The following is a 14290-nucleotide window of genomic DNA, read 5'->3' on the forward strand; positions in this document are numbered from 1 at the left end:
ATAATGAAATTTTAGATTTAAACTATTTTTGGTCAAAAACAGTTACTTAGGGTGGTGACTTAACATTTCCAATCACCACAGAATTCTGTAAGTAATGTTTCATTAGATTACTGAGAATTTTGGACTTTTGTGTGTATATAGGAAATAGGGAGTTGAGAGGAAAAGGAGGTAAGTAGTAGAGGCTATTAAAAAATAAGAAGGGAGAGGATAAAAGCTCATATTCTTAACACGAACAATTTAGGCAAACCTAGTATTTTAGAAGGTTCTTCATGTACAACCTGGAAATGTACATTAACAGGAAACTATCTGCCCACTCCTTGAGTCTCCTTTTCCCATCCATGTGTCTGCTGGGATCTATCAGTGGGTGGAAGACATTGTCATTGTTTATAATGCTCATAAGCCTGCATGGATGTGAATGACATATATTTAGAAATCAAAATAAAGCTTTAGGAAGATCTTCAATTTAATGGAAACTAGTCTAGTCATTTGGGAACCACAAGAGCTTTTTAGGGAAAATCTGCCTCTGCAAGTTGGAGGAAGTGTGGGTGTACTGGAGTCCCGGTGACACCTTGTGATGTCAGTCACCCCTGCTTGAGGTTGATTGGCTATGAAAAGCTGAAGCAGAGTTTAAATTCCTGCACTGTCAGAGAAGTGAACATCAGAACATCAACACAAAAGTGGCTTCACTGGGCATAGATTTCCTCTGTGAGAACTTCAGCCTCATTGTTGAGACCTTTGGGGAAAAGTCTTTGTGAACTGAAGAGGGTAAGAAATTTTCATTTTTAAAAAATTATAAAATGACTTCTGCTATGTTTGGAAAATATTAAACATGTATACATGTTGAGAGGCATTATGTCATGCAGAGGAAGGATGTTTATGCCACAGCAAATAATGATATTCAAATGGCATGTTAAGTCAATAGAGCCAGATGTTCTTCTCTATACTACTCTAATTAGACCTTTGCATTCAGGACACAGATGGAAAGTCATTTTGAAGGTTAGCTTTAATTAGCAAAACAAAACTTTTACATTTAGGTTTTATGGATATAGTGATGTTTATGGCCTACAAAACATTATGAAAGAATCTAAACTAGACTAGCAGGACTTCCAAATTTTGGTCTTTTAAATTAAAATCATTTGATGCTATTCATCTAGATAGTATCCAGTAATATTCATTATGAATCAAGTAATGGAAAGAAGATGCTAAGACCATTGAAAGAAACCAAGGATGTGATAATTACAATGCTTCTGTATTGTTTACTTAGGTATTCGTGTTAGCATGATGCCTTGCAAACAGAATGCAATAAAATGTTGAGTGTTTTAAAAACATTTTCTAGCATAGAAGACTCAGGAAATACATATTCTAGTCCATATGTATTTTTATTTGCTGAATTTATTCTACTTCATCTTTGTCAGAGTGTTTGTCTTTCATAACAGAAAGTGGGAACTGTAGTTAGGCAATGCATTCTCTATGACATCTATAAAACCCCACGTGTAATAGCAATGCTTCAAGCAACCTGTCTTCTTTAGGAACAATAAGTTCTAGTGAACGATGCTTTCTGTTTACCTGAGGGCCAAACAGACTATCCTACTTTCATGTGGTTGGCTGGTTAAAACGTGTGAACAATTTTCTAAAGGCATTAGTCCACTTACCTACTCTAAAATGATAATGTGGACCAATGTGCCTTGAATGCTTAGACACCTTCCAAATATTAATTTGAATTTTAGGGCACCTTGGAGTTATTTTACTGTGGTCAAAGGTATATGATGTGAGATTGATTGTCATTGATCTCAAGACAATTATAATTGGAAGGATTGGATATTTTTATTGCCTTATTTGTTTGGTTCTCTGAATACCTGATAGAATCATATCTTGGCCAAATTCCATTTTACTTTCAAAAAGTAATAATGAGGGGCACCTGGGTGGCTCAGTCAGTTAAACGTCCAGCTCTTGACTTTGGCTCAGATCATGATTTCATGGTGCGTGAGTTCAAGCCCCTCATGGGGCTCCATGCTAACAGTGCAGAGCCTGCTCGGGATTCTCTCTCTCCTTCTCTCTTTCTTCCCCTCCTCCACTTGTGCTCTCTTTCTCTCATAAAACAAATACACTTTTAAAAATAAAATAAAAAATTAAAATGCTAATTGAAAGCCCAATATAGGATTGAAGATCTGACTTCTTTTAATGTTTGATGGCAGACTATATTCTATGAGAGGCAACTTCAGCTCTTTTAGAACCCCAGGCTGTCTTTTATTTTGTTCAGGAAATTATTGCTTTAGGTCAGGTCACTAAATGGTATTTCTAGAAGCACAAGCAAGTTATTGGCTCTTTCTTATGTTTCATAATATTCTATCCCTAAGAAACTTGGAACACTGGAAACACATACTTTCTTTGCAAAAGTACACGACATTCATTAGTGTAGGGTATCCCTTAAATTTTTTTTCTATTTTATATAAAGAGAAGCAACAAAACAAGAGGATAACTCAGTATTTATTGGCCTTTTATCAAGACTGGAATATCACTAGCCTTCTGAAGAACATCATGAGATTATCACCCTATTCAAATTACACATTTGAAATTTCAAATGGTGAACAGCCTAATTTTCATTCAACCTGTGACATGAAAACCATTGGAATGTAGTTATTTTGACAATATCATATTTAAGGGAAATGTTCCTTAAGAAATAAACCTATGAACTTGAAAAAAAGTTTTGATTGTGGGAACTAAGGGGAAATAGAGTGGAGGAAAAATTTTCTTCTCTTGTAGGATCTCCAGTGGGGCCCAAGAATTAAACTGACATAAGTCAGATTAACTGGAGAAAAGCAAACATATTTCATTAACATTTTTACATCTACAATAAGAGCCTTCATAAGAGAATGAAGACCTGAAGGACTTACCACAGCAGATGGGTTGTCTACTTTTTAGATAAAGAAACAATATACCTGTAAAGAACTGACAAGATAAAGGGGTTTGGGCTGGAGTAGTAAATTATAGGGAAGTGATTAGGAAGACAGGATTAGTTTAACAAGGTTTGTTTGTACAGATTTCTCTCAGCCTTAAACTTTCTTCTCTCAGGATGAGAAAGTCTTCCTCTTGGTATAGGGAAGTCACTTTTCACATGGGAATTTCTTGCTTTCAGGAAGAAAAAGGAGGATCAGAGCATCTTTCTTGTATCTGCTGTTTCTCAAGAGACTTTAGCTACCAAAGTAATTTTTATGTCAAAGAGGCATATTTTGGGCATAAAAGGCATAAGATATTCTGGTTTCCTTCAGAAGTAATATCTTTTTTAATTAGGTTTGTTTTAGATGGAGATGAGCATTTTCATGTTTTTCTCTGTTAATGGTAGGTAGAAGATTTTAAAAAGATCTCGAAATATCAAACACAAAGACTAATATGAACTATGCTGAATTAGAATAAAGGAAATAACACAAATGAAGAATAACTATGTTGAAGTGAGATAATGCTCATGATATAAAATGAGAGAGTCTATTGGACCATTTGAGCTGAGTGAAAGTAGAAATGAGGAACATTCTTAGTCTCCTTAGGATTTCTACTGTTTTCTTGACTAAATTAAAAAATAAGATTAGATGGCTTCTAGAGCTCAATGTTACAGACATTATTCAGCATATCCAGACATTAGCGAGCAATGTATTCTTATTTCTTTTTTTAAAATTTTTAATGTTTTTATTTATTTCTGAGAGACACAGAGAGAGAGAGTGTGAGCAGGAGAGAGTCAGAGAGAAAGGGAGACACAGAATCTGAAACAGGCTCCAGGCTCTGAGCTAGCTGTCAGCACAAAGCCTGACGCAGGGCTCAAACCTGTGAGCTGTGAGATCATGACATGAGCTGAAGTAGGACGCTTAACCAACTGAGCCACCTACGTGCCCCTATGTATTCTTATTTCTTAGATCAGAGATTAAAATCATTCAGAGTATCTTAAAAACAAAAGTGAAGTCCGAAATAAACTTGCAGGATTTTGCACAAAACATATGGAAGTCCATCTATTCATTAGGACAGTCACAGACAGGGGTAACAAGTGCAGGGCAAATTATTTTCCCTTTAGATCATTTCAATAACCTTTTGCATTAACATGTAGTACATCTATTTTTAGATACAGAACAAGCTGTTTTATAAATCATTCTTTAGGTGTGAAATGAAGCCATCCTTCAGGAAAATACAGTTTGATTTGGCATGTTTCTCTCAGCATGATTCACAAGTATATCCCAAATCTCTAATCTTCCTCCAGTAACACAAATGACTGAATTTAGTCATTAAAAATGAAAGAATTTAAATGAAAGAATTTAGTACAATCTATATGTAATATATGACCAATTGTAGCACAGTAGATACTAAGAGCTTTCTGGAGCCATACTATGGAGCCTGACAGTACACCTCTGCAGATCAGGAAGACAAAAGGCAAAACCAATCTATTTTGTCTAAATATTATTCCCAAGTTATAAAGGTGACTGACAAGCAATGTGTGTATATGTGTGTGTATATAGACAAATGCTGATGACCTATTGATGGTATCACTACATTTTGGTTTAGGTGTGTATTTGCCAGGTTACTGTGCCACACTAACGTGCATAATTATCATAGAAGTGAACTGGTCAGAAATTCCTCTATTCCTCTTTCTTTACTTGTTCATCTATTTATCTTATTTTATGTGTTAGGGAAGAAGTGTTTATAGATCTTCTCACTGAAATGTTTCCAATTTATCTCTTAGCAGTGAGTTTCTTTTTAACCAGTTTTCTGAGATATAATTCAATATATACTTTACATACGAACTGTACAGTTCATTAACTTTTAGCCATTGTACAGAGCTGTACAACGTTCACCAAAATCAGTTTTAGAAACTTTTCATCACTTGCCACGTTCATTCCTCAACCTGTCACTCCCAAACTCTCCTCTAGTCCCAGGCAAATGCCTCCTTTCTTTCTCTATGGATTTGCCTATTTGGGGCAGTTCATACAAAAGGAATCATACAATATGTGGTCTTTTGTGTCTGGCTTCTTTCATGCAGTATAATGTTTTCAAGTTTCTTCTGCTTTGTAGCATGTATCAGTACTTCATTCCTTTTTATGGCTGAATAATATTCCATTGTATGGGTACAGTACCTCTTATTTACCTATTTATCAGCTGACGGACATTTGGATGAGTTATGCTTTTTAATAGGAAGAAAATGTTAAAAAGGTAAAGCTCCTATATTTCTTTAGCATTAAGGAAAACATCTTCTGTTCTTGATCACAGGCAGAGTTATCACTGCCAGCTATGAAGACCAGCATCTTACTCCTGTTCCTTTGGGGTGTGTCCTGTGCTCTCCCAGTAAGTATCAGGTCAGGGATATATGAAAAAAAGACCTTTTATACCTAAGACTCCACACTTTTCATTGGCTATAAGCCAAGGTGGCTATAAGCCAGGTAGCTGGCTGTAGATGAAAACAGTAGTTTCTTAGGAAGCTGTTTCCTTTATAATATCATCTGAATTATTCCTTAATCTGTTCATTCACATAGCTAGGATTCTCATTTTTCTTCATCGGCAGTGGTTCTCAAAGTGTCATCCCCTAGCACTGGGTGTTATGTGGAAACTAATTTGACAATAAACTATTTGTAAGAAAAAAACAAACAAACAAAAAACCTGAAAAAGTAAAAATAAAATAAAATAAAATAAAATAAAATAAAATAAAATAAATTCCTTCTGAAAGTGAAAAAACAAAAACAAAAACAAAGTGTCATCCCCTGAGTAGCAGTATCAGCATCTATTAGGATTTTGGTCCAAATATAAATTCTCGGGTCATACCTCAGACATACTAAGCTGTACTCTCTAAGGATGTGGCAATTTTGTGGTTTAACAAGGCACCCAGATGATTCTGATTCATGACGAAGTTTGACTATCACTGCCTCTAAGTATGTAAAGTGTTCATAGCTACTGCCTTGGAAATTCTTCTGTGGGCTAACCATGTATATTAAAATTTCCTAGGTAGCCAGGTATCAAAATACTGAATCTGAGAGCTCTGAAGAATGGACGGTGAGTAGAAATAAGATTAAAAAATATTTTTAATTTAATATATTATTAGTATCACCAAATTGCCTCTGCTGCAAATATTGAAACTGCTAGTGATTTAATGAATACCTTAATAACCTAAGATACAGGTAGTAAGGGCTATAATTTCTAGTTCATATGAAAAAAAATAGTTCATATAATGCTTCAACTTTAACTTAACACTATAATTTGGTGAGGAGGCATTTTTTTTTCATTTAGCTTTATTTTCATAACAGACATGTACAGTAGTGGAAGGGGATGGATGACAGTGAACCAAGGCTGCTCTTTGGAGTGCCAGGTGGGTCAGTTGCTTAAGCATCTGACTCTTGATTTCAGCTCAGGTCATGATCTCACTGTTGAGAGATTGAGCCCCATGTCACGCTCTGCACTGGGCATACAGTCTCCTTCTCTATCTCTGTTCCTCCCCTGCTCATGCCTTCTCTCTCTTTAAAAAAAAAAAAAAAAAGGCTGCTCTTAAAGGATTAGGATGAGAAATCTGTTTTACCAGGAGATGTCTGGAAGGCAAAAGGTCAAGTCTTGGAAAGTAAGAAAAGAAAGAATGAGAGGTTACCAGAGTCTCTAGGATAACAGCTAAATGTCGATTGTGTGTTTACTCTGAATGAATCAAGAACCATTGTCAGACTGTTCTGTGCTTTACATGAGAACACTGAGACACAGGGAGTAACCTAATCTGTCTAGGTTACATGGTTACTAAGTGTTAGAGCCAGACTTTAAACTCAGGTCACTCTGGCTCCAGAATCTGAATTCTCTATCAGGGTGTTATATCCCTCTCAGGAATGGGCCAAGTCTAGGAGGCTAGTAGGTTCTCAAGATTAAAACTACAAATAATGCTTAAAATTTTATGCTAAGTCAAAGTGTTTTGCTCATGACCTTGTTGCCTGCTGGCATTTGCATATGATGCAGCTTGGGCACAACACTATTAGTGGTGGCCAGATAATGTCAGAGGCTTGAGATGGGGTTCTGCCTCTGCCTGAGACTAGAATAGACATTGCAGGATTTCTTACATCGACTTCCATCAGAGATGTCCTTAGTCTGGTTAATTGAAAAGTAGCCACTGTAGATTCTCCGTCTCATTCAACCAAACACTCTAGAGTACCGCGAACATTTGGCATGAGAAAAACACCAGTATCTTGCTCCCTTCTATCCCTTAATTCCAAATGATAACTGACAGAGTGATCTCTGAAAGTCTGCCTTTGTACCTGCCTGAAGTGTCACAGAGCAAGGACTTAAAGTGATTATATCTCCTTCTTCTCGGGAGATAACCTCTGCCTAGCATAGCTGAGAGGCTCCTCAAAGACATGTTGACAGCAGCTCAGTACTTTGCAATTCATAACCATCACTTAGCAGCTTTGAAACAGGAGGGATTTGAGGATTTTGGTGTGCTTGAGGGAAACGGGGAGTGTAGACCAGGAGAAGGCATCAGGGTTAAAGAAAGTAAATAAATTAGAACTATGCCCTGATTAAGTTTCAGACCTAGGGGTTCCACCCCCCAAACCGGGGGAGGTGATCTTATGTGATTCAAGAAGTGCTTAATGGCTTTCTCAGTTCAGTTTTATCTACTACTGAATATTATAAAGTGATGTTCTCAAAATGGATTGTTTCTTTAGTTTATATCATACTGAAAAATTCTCAAGTTGCTTCCAATTTCATCCTCACGGCAAGTCTATGGAGTATGCACAGTGGTTGCTAATATTCTTAATTTATAAATAAGAAATTGACATTGGACAGGTGAAGGGAATTCCTTATATTCACATAGAGTAACCAAATATTGCAGTTTACCCAAGACTTAGGGGTTTCCTGGAATATGTGAATTTCAGCACCAACACAAAGACAGTTGGTTTTCAGGGATAAAACCAAAACCAAGGAGCTAATTCATACATAAATCTGGGTTCTAAGCTTCAATGCTGTTTTTCTTTCCTATGTTATATTTCATCCATGTTGTATAAACAATCAGCTTCGAAGAAAATATATTTTTTCTCTACGTGAAATATCAGAAATACAAACACCTTCAAGATCTTTTCCAGGCTGTCGGGTCATCTCACATTCTTTTTTTTTTTTTTTTGCCATTACACCTCATGTAAATGTAAAATATATATCAAGAAACTGAAAAAAATCCCTTAAAATTACTTTAAATATTTGTAAGACATGATCCATCTGTGAAGGAGTAACTTGTTTTCCTTCCTTTTTTTACAGGGTCATTTGGCTCAGACACCAACACCACTCTTGGTAACTATCTTGTTCATTTTTTTGTCATCAACATCTCACAAAGTAAATTTACTTCAACACTCTTCTCATCACTTTAGGCCATTTGGACAGCAGTAAATCCAAACTGCGAGCAACTGATGTGTATCATATATTTTTCTTTCCTTGGGAATTACTAAAAGGAAAAATAAACAACTTTTTTTTTCCTTTTAGGAGAGCAGTGAGTCATCTGAAGAAAGTAAAGTTAGCTCAGAGGAACAGGTAATTAAACAGACCTTTCTTAACTTTTCAGACTACTTAGGAGTTGAAGGAAATGATGTTAGATTAAATTACCTGGCACAATTCTAAATGTAATATTTTCTAACCACTAGTTATGCTAGCTAAATAGTCCCATAAAGTAAGAAGAGAAAAATGAGTGGGTGAATTCGGATGTTCATTCCATATTTATCACTGGGGTCAGAATGTAGACATTGTGGCTCTAAATGTCACTGTAGTTAAAAAGAACACACACACACACACACACACACACACACACACAGAGTAATAGACCATGATAGACAAGTAATTGCTCATTCATCTCTTTAAAATGTTGCTTTTACAATTGGAGTAGTTCAGACTAGGCAGAGAAAGCTATGAAATACCTACTGGGCCTACAGACCTCCTCCATGTCAAGGGTTGATCTTGTTAGAAAAGATAATAGGAAATCCCTGAAGAATCTTTAATAAAACAGCTTCTTTAGTAATTATTTGTCTTTAAAACAGTCTCAACATTAACTCTGGGAATGGGAAAAGATGACTTAGTTTATAATTATATCCCTTTAATAAAATGCTGGCTTTCTCTCATGTGCACACTCTTTGTTTTGTTTTGTTTTGTTTTTTTCATTTTCCTAAGACTAAATGTCATTACTTCATTGGCTGTTCTGTTATTTTGACCAAACTCAAACCTGTGGGGGTCCGGAGATTCCAGGAACCAGGTTTCTCCCTGGAGCTTTGACTCATGTTGCACTCTATATTCAACCAGTCAGAGGATTAATTATTAGTTTTTTTTGCCAGTATTTACTAAAGGTTTGTTGAAAGAACATTCTAGAAATTTATAGGTTTAGAATTGGGAGCTGTTTTCTGGAGATGTGATTTATTGCCTCCATGAGCTCTCAAATGAAAGTAATAGTCCCTGTTTGAGAAGCGTGCAATATGTGCCTATTGAGGTATGGGAACTAAGCAAATGCTTAGTTCCAGCATACCAGTGTAAAATCTAGCAATGGGAAGAGATGTCATCATCTATACTCCCAAATGGAAAGTCAGACATTGATCAGTAGGGACAGGTGGAAAAATAAAAACAAAGTTGGCAAGAATGTTCTGCTATATGGTATGGTAAAGAGAACAGATTTTTCCAGAGCATAATAAATGAAGACTCACTATCCTTCCTTATTTGTGTAGAGCATCCAATTATTTGACTTATGGAGATAATCTCTCTGAGCTCACACTTAGAACTAAGCTTCTCTGGTGGTTCTACTAGTTGCAGTCTTTTAGCTAAGTCTTCTATGGGCAACTCTGCCTGTGTGAATGAAGTATAAATATGCATAGGATGAGATGTATATCTTACTATAATAGTTTAATATCATTTTTTCTAAATGTACCATTCTAGTGCCCTAGTACATTTTCCCTCCAAGAGTTGATGAGAAAAGAATATTTGGGTCCTTTAAAAATCACTCAGTATTTTTTAAAACTCTGTTTTAAACCAAACAATTTGATGAGTGAGTATTACAAACCATTTCTTTAATGTAGAAAAAAATTCTCTGAGAGTTTCTTCCAGGTTTCAGACTTAAAATATGATTTGAATTTCATAAATGTGATTTCTATAAAGGTTTTTGAGAGAATTTTTATAGCATTGAGTGAACTGTGTCTATATAAAATGAAATGACTTGAGTTTCTACTCCTCTTCCTTCCTCCTTAACCTCTGGTAGAGATGTTATTGAGCAGTGAAATAGACCATGGGTTAGAAAGAGGGATATAAGAAGAAGAAAGTAGGAAGAGACTAGATAACACTCTCTATATCCGCTCCTGGAGTATTGATCATGTTTGTTAACCCCAAACGCCAGGCAAATGAAGACCCCAGTGACAGTGCTGAATCAGAGGAGGGCCCTGATGATCATCAACATATGTATAGACCAGCTGGTGGTCTTTCTAGGAATGGAGGAAAAGAAGGAGATGTCAAAGATGATGATGAAGATGACAGTGGAGATGACACTTTTGGTGATGATGACAATGGTCCAGGACCTGAAGAGAGACAAGGAGGAAACTCCAGACTAAAAAGTAATGAAGACTCAGCTGACATTACACAATCCGGGGAAGACAGTGCCCAAGATACCACCAGTGAGAGCAGGGACCTTGACAATGAGAATGAGGTGAACAGCAGGCCTGAGGGAGGTGATTTTGCTCAAGATAGTGAGAGTGAGGAACATTGGGTGGGAGGTAGCAGTGAAGGGGATAGTAGCCATGGGGATGGCTCTGAGTTTGATGATGAAGAAATGCAGAATGATGATCCAGACACTATCAGGAGTGAGAGAGGCAACTTCAGAATGAACAGTGCTAGTGTCAAATCAAAAGAATCAAAAGAAAACAGTGATGAACGAGCAAGCACTCAGGATTCAGTTGACAGCCAGTCAATGGAGTATCCAAGGAGAAAGTTTTTTAGAAAGTCCCGCATTTCTGAAGAGGATGACATAGGTGAACTTGATGACAACAACACAATAGAAGATGTTAAGAGTGACTCCACAGAAAACACCAATTCCAAAGAAGGTGGCCTCAGCCAATCCAGGGAAAACAGCAAGAGTGAATCTCTAGAAGAGAGTGAGGAGAATCAGTCTCAAGAAGACAGTCAAAATGTACAAGACCCCAGCAGTGAGTCTAGTCAAGAGGTTGACTTGCCATCTCAAGAAAATAGCAGTGAATCTCAGGAAGATGTTGTGAGTGAGTCCAGAGGTGACAACCCAGATAATACCACCAGTCACTCAGAAGATCAGGAAGATAGTGACTCCAGTGAAGAGAACAGCTTGAATAAGCCCTCTAGTTCAGAAAGTGAATCCAGAGAGGAGCAAGCTGAGAGTGAATCCAATGAAAGCCTCAAATACTCAGAGGAAAGCCCAGAGTCCACTGAGGAGGAAAACAGTTCTAGCCGGGAGGGTCTCCAGTCTCACAGTGCCTCAGCAGAGAGCCAGAGTGAAGAAAGCCAGTCTGAGCAGGACAGCCAGTCTGAAGAAGATGGTGTCAGTGATTCTCAGGACAGCAGCAAATCAAAGGAAGATAGCAACTCGACTGAGAGCAAATCAAGCAGTGAGGAAGATGGTCAGTCAAAAAACACTGAGATAGAAAGCAGAAAATTAACAGTTGATGCTTATCACAACAAACCAATTGGGGATCAAGATGACAATGACTGTCAAGATGGCTATTAGCAACAGCATCATTAGTTTTCCTAAGAAGTGGCTCTCACACACAGTAGTCTTGGGGGTTGGAGAATAGGGAAATCATTATAACTATAATTTATTGATATTTTTATCAGAAGGACAACGAGAGGTCATTTCTTTCTGAAAAGAAATGCTGGATATTATATTTGTTTCTACAGTGTCACCAATTTATAGGAGTATTTAAACTATCCTATCAAATGATACCAGAACACGTTCAATGAGATTGAAAGCAAGAAAGGACGTGCACTATAGGTTCACAACTACAATAGTTACTAACTCATTAACATAACAGTTATTGAGGTTCTATTACATACCAGGCACTATGCTAGGTGCTGGGATATGAAGAAGCTTAAGGCTTGTTTCTTGCTCCTGAGGAGCTTATAGAGGGTTAAGGAGGGACACATATGAGGGAAACAAGAATTATAGCAATGCAGTGTGGGAAGTGATGTAAGAGGTATGAACGAAATATATGAAGCACAGAAGATGGGACTAACTTTGCCTTGGAAACCCAGGGAGGACTTCACAACAGAAGGACACTAGAGTTGGAGCACTGCACAAGATTTCTCCATTGAAGACAAGAGAATTCTGTTTATTCTTGGGATAAGCAATAGCAAATCCTATATGATTAAATGTTTAGTTTGTGAAAACACTTTCAAAATATGGCACAGGAGGTATTTTGGATAAATACCAAACTTTGTTTTGATGCTTTTTGTGGAATTCCCATGAATACTGCCTCACTCACAACTGGTGATATGATATGGAAGATGGGGTGGGATATAGTAGAAAGAGATCCCTCTTTGAATAGATAACTTTTAGCTTTATTTTTTTCCTGAAATCAGTCTATGTGCAATGCTAGGAACACTATTCTCTGAGTCCTTTACATATGTTGTACATAGCAAAATTGTGTATATAGAATTCAATTGATTTTTGCCAAATATCTTTGGAAATGTTACCTCAACACAAAATATGTTTTGTAATAAAGACAATAATGTCTAGAAGAAATATGTGCTTATTTTTATAGTGATATTATTAGGAAATATCTATATTAAACAACTCTTCCTTTAAAGCATTAAAGAGTAGTTTCCTTTCTTCCATTAAAATAAAATATTTTCCTAAATTATTTCATGAAAATTTTATTTATAATTTGGGTAGCATTTTGATAAAATTACTTGATGTGTTGCTTATGATATTTCATTAGATATATCTGTTATAGATAAGGAAAAAAGAAAATGAAGTAAGCTCTCAACATTGCTTACGGCCATGCCAAAAGTTCATGGTGTTTGGGTTTAACATTAGTTCTTGCTGGTCTCCCAGACTGTTGTTTGCGTAAACTCTGGAATCTACAAGGAAACATATTTCTTTTCTTTTTTAATTATTTGAAAGAAACTAATGTGCATCAGCACTTTTACTTTTCAAGTGTGTACATCAGAATTCCCCTACAAACTTACCAAGAGAATGAGGAAGACTTTCTAACCTTCAGTCTGACCTCCATCTTTCACATAATCTCCATTCCCTCACAATGTCAAAGCTAAGAATATAACATATATAATCCTATCCCCTGAGATTTTAATTTAGTAGGTCTAAAGAGAAACCCAGAATTCTCTATTTTAAAAAGGATCTCAAGAGTTCTGAGGCAAGCCCATCCACATACTTACATTTGAGTTCTCTAGCTCAATGGGTTAATTAACTGGCTCTAATTAAATTTCCATGGGTGTACATGGGAGGGAGTAATTAACCTCTTTAGAGAGTTCAAGAAGTTCTGGGACAACTGAAGTAAACTTTGGGGAGTGAATAAGAAAACAGGGGAGAAGCACATTCCAAGCACAGGGAACAAAGAAGTAGGTGTACAAAACTGTTTATGGCATGTTAATGTATGACAAAAAATCTAGTGTTACCAAAGCACTGGGAAGAGAGAAAGAGAAAGTGATAAGGGATTGTTTGAAAGGTGAGTTGGGATCCAATGTTAAGGTCTCTGAATGCCAGATCAAGGAGAACAGCCTTGTTAGTGAGTACCTTCCTAGAGCCAGGTTTTGATAGGAAATACATATCAAAAACATCTTTGACATAGAGATTATAAATTCTCTACTCCCTTTAAAATACACACACACACACACATACACACACACACACACACACACATAACAAGTAAGAGCAGATGAAACACAGAAAAGCTAAGTTAAGTAGACTACTCCAAAATCCAAGAAATACCAGAGTTTGATTTCATTTCTGTTTGATAATGAACCACTGAAAATTTGCAGTGAACATTCATGAATACATGAATATGGCCTTATCTACTTGAAACATAAGCAAAGAAATGCTACATTCTCTAGTTTCTCTCAGCATGTAAAGAACCTAAGAGCTTCTCGTCACTTTCTAATGGCTTGTTTCCCTAAACCTGTTGTTTCAAAAGAGCCACATTGGTGGAAAATTCATTCTTACTTTCCCTAAAGATTTCCATGAAAATTTTATATGTATATATACATATATACATAACATATATATGTATTTTCAGACTGCAGATTACTATTGAAGATTTCGTAAAAAGAAATGCCATGGTATGTTGGA

General features: G+C 36.5%; 1 protein-coding gene across 1 annotated transcript; it reads left to right on the plus strand.

Moving 5' to 3' along the window:
- The first annotated feature begins 718 nt into the window (after positions 1-718).
- Positions 719-11713, plus strand: DMP1 (dentin matrix acidic phosphoprotein 1). The gene is made up of 6 exons (XM_039225116.1): positions 719-765; positions 5248-5326; positions 5981-6024; positions 8254-8286; positions 8476-8523; positions 10361-11713. Exons 2-6 carry the CDS (start codon positions 5269-5271, stop codon positions 11711-11713), a joined length of 1536 nt encoding a protein of 511 aa, XP_039081047.1. The 5' UTR covers positions 719-765; positions 5248-5268.
- The last annotated feature ends 2577 nt before the right edge of the window (positions 11714-14290 follow it).

Source organism: Hyaena hyaena, unplaced genomic scaffold (assembly GCF_003009895.1).
Source record: "Hyaena hyaena isolate Hyena2069 unplaced genomic scaffold, ASM300989v1 scaffold_1933, whole genome shotgun sequence".
Taxonomy (NCBI): Eukaryota; Metazoa; Chordata; class Mammalia; order Carnivora; family Hyaenidae; genus Hyaena; species Hyaena hyaena.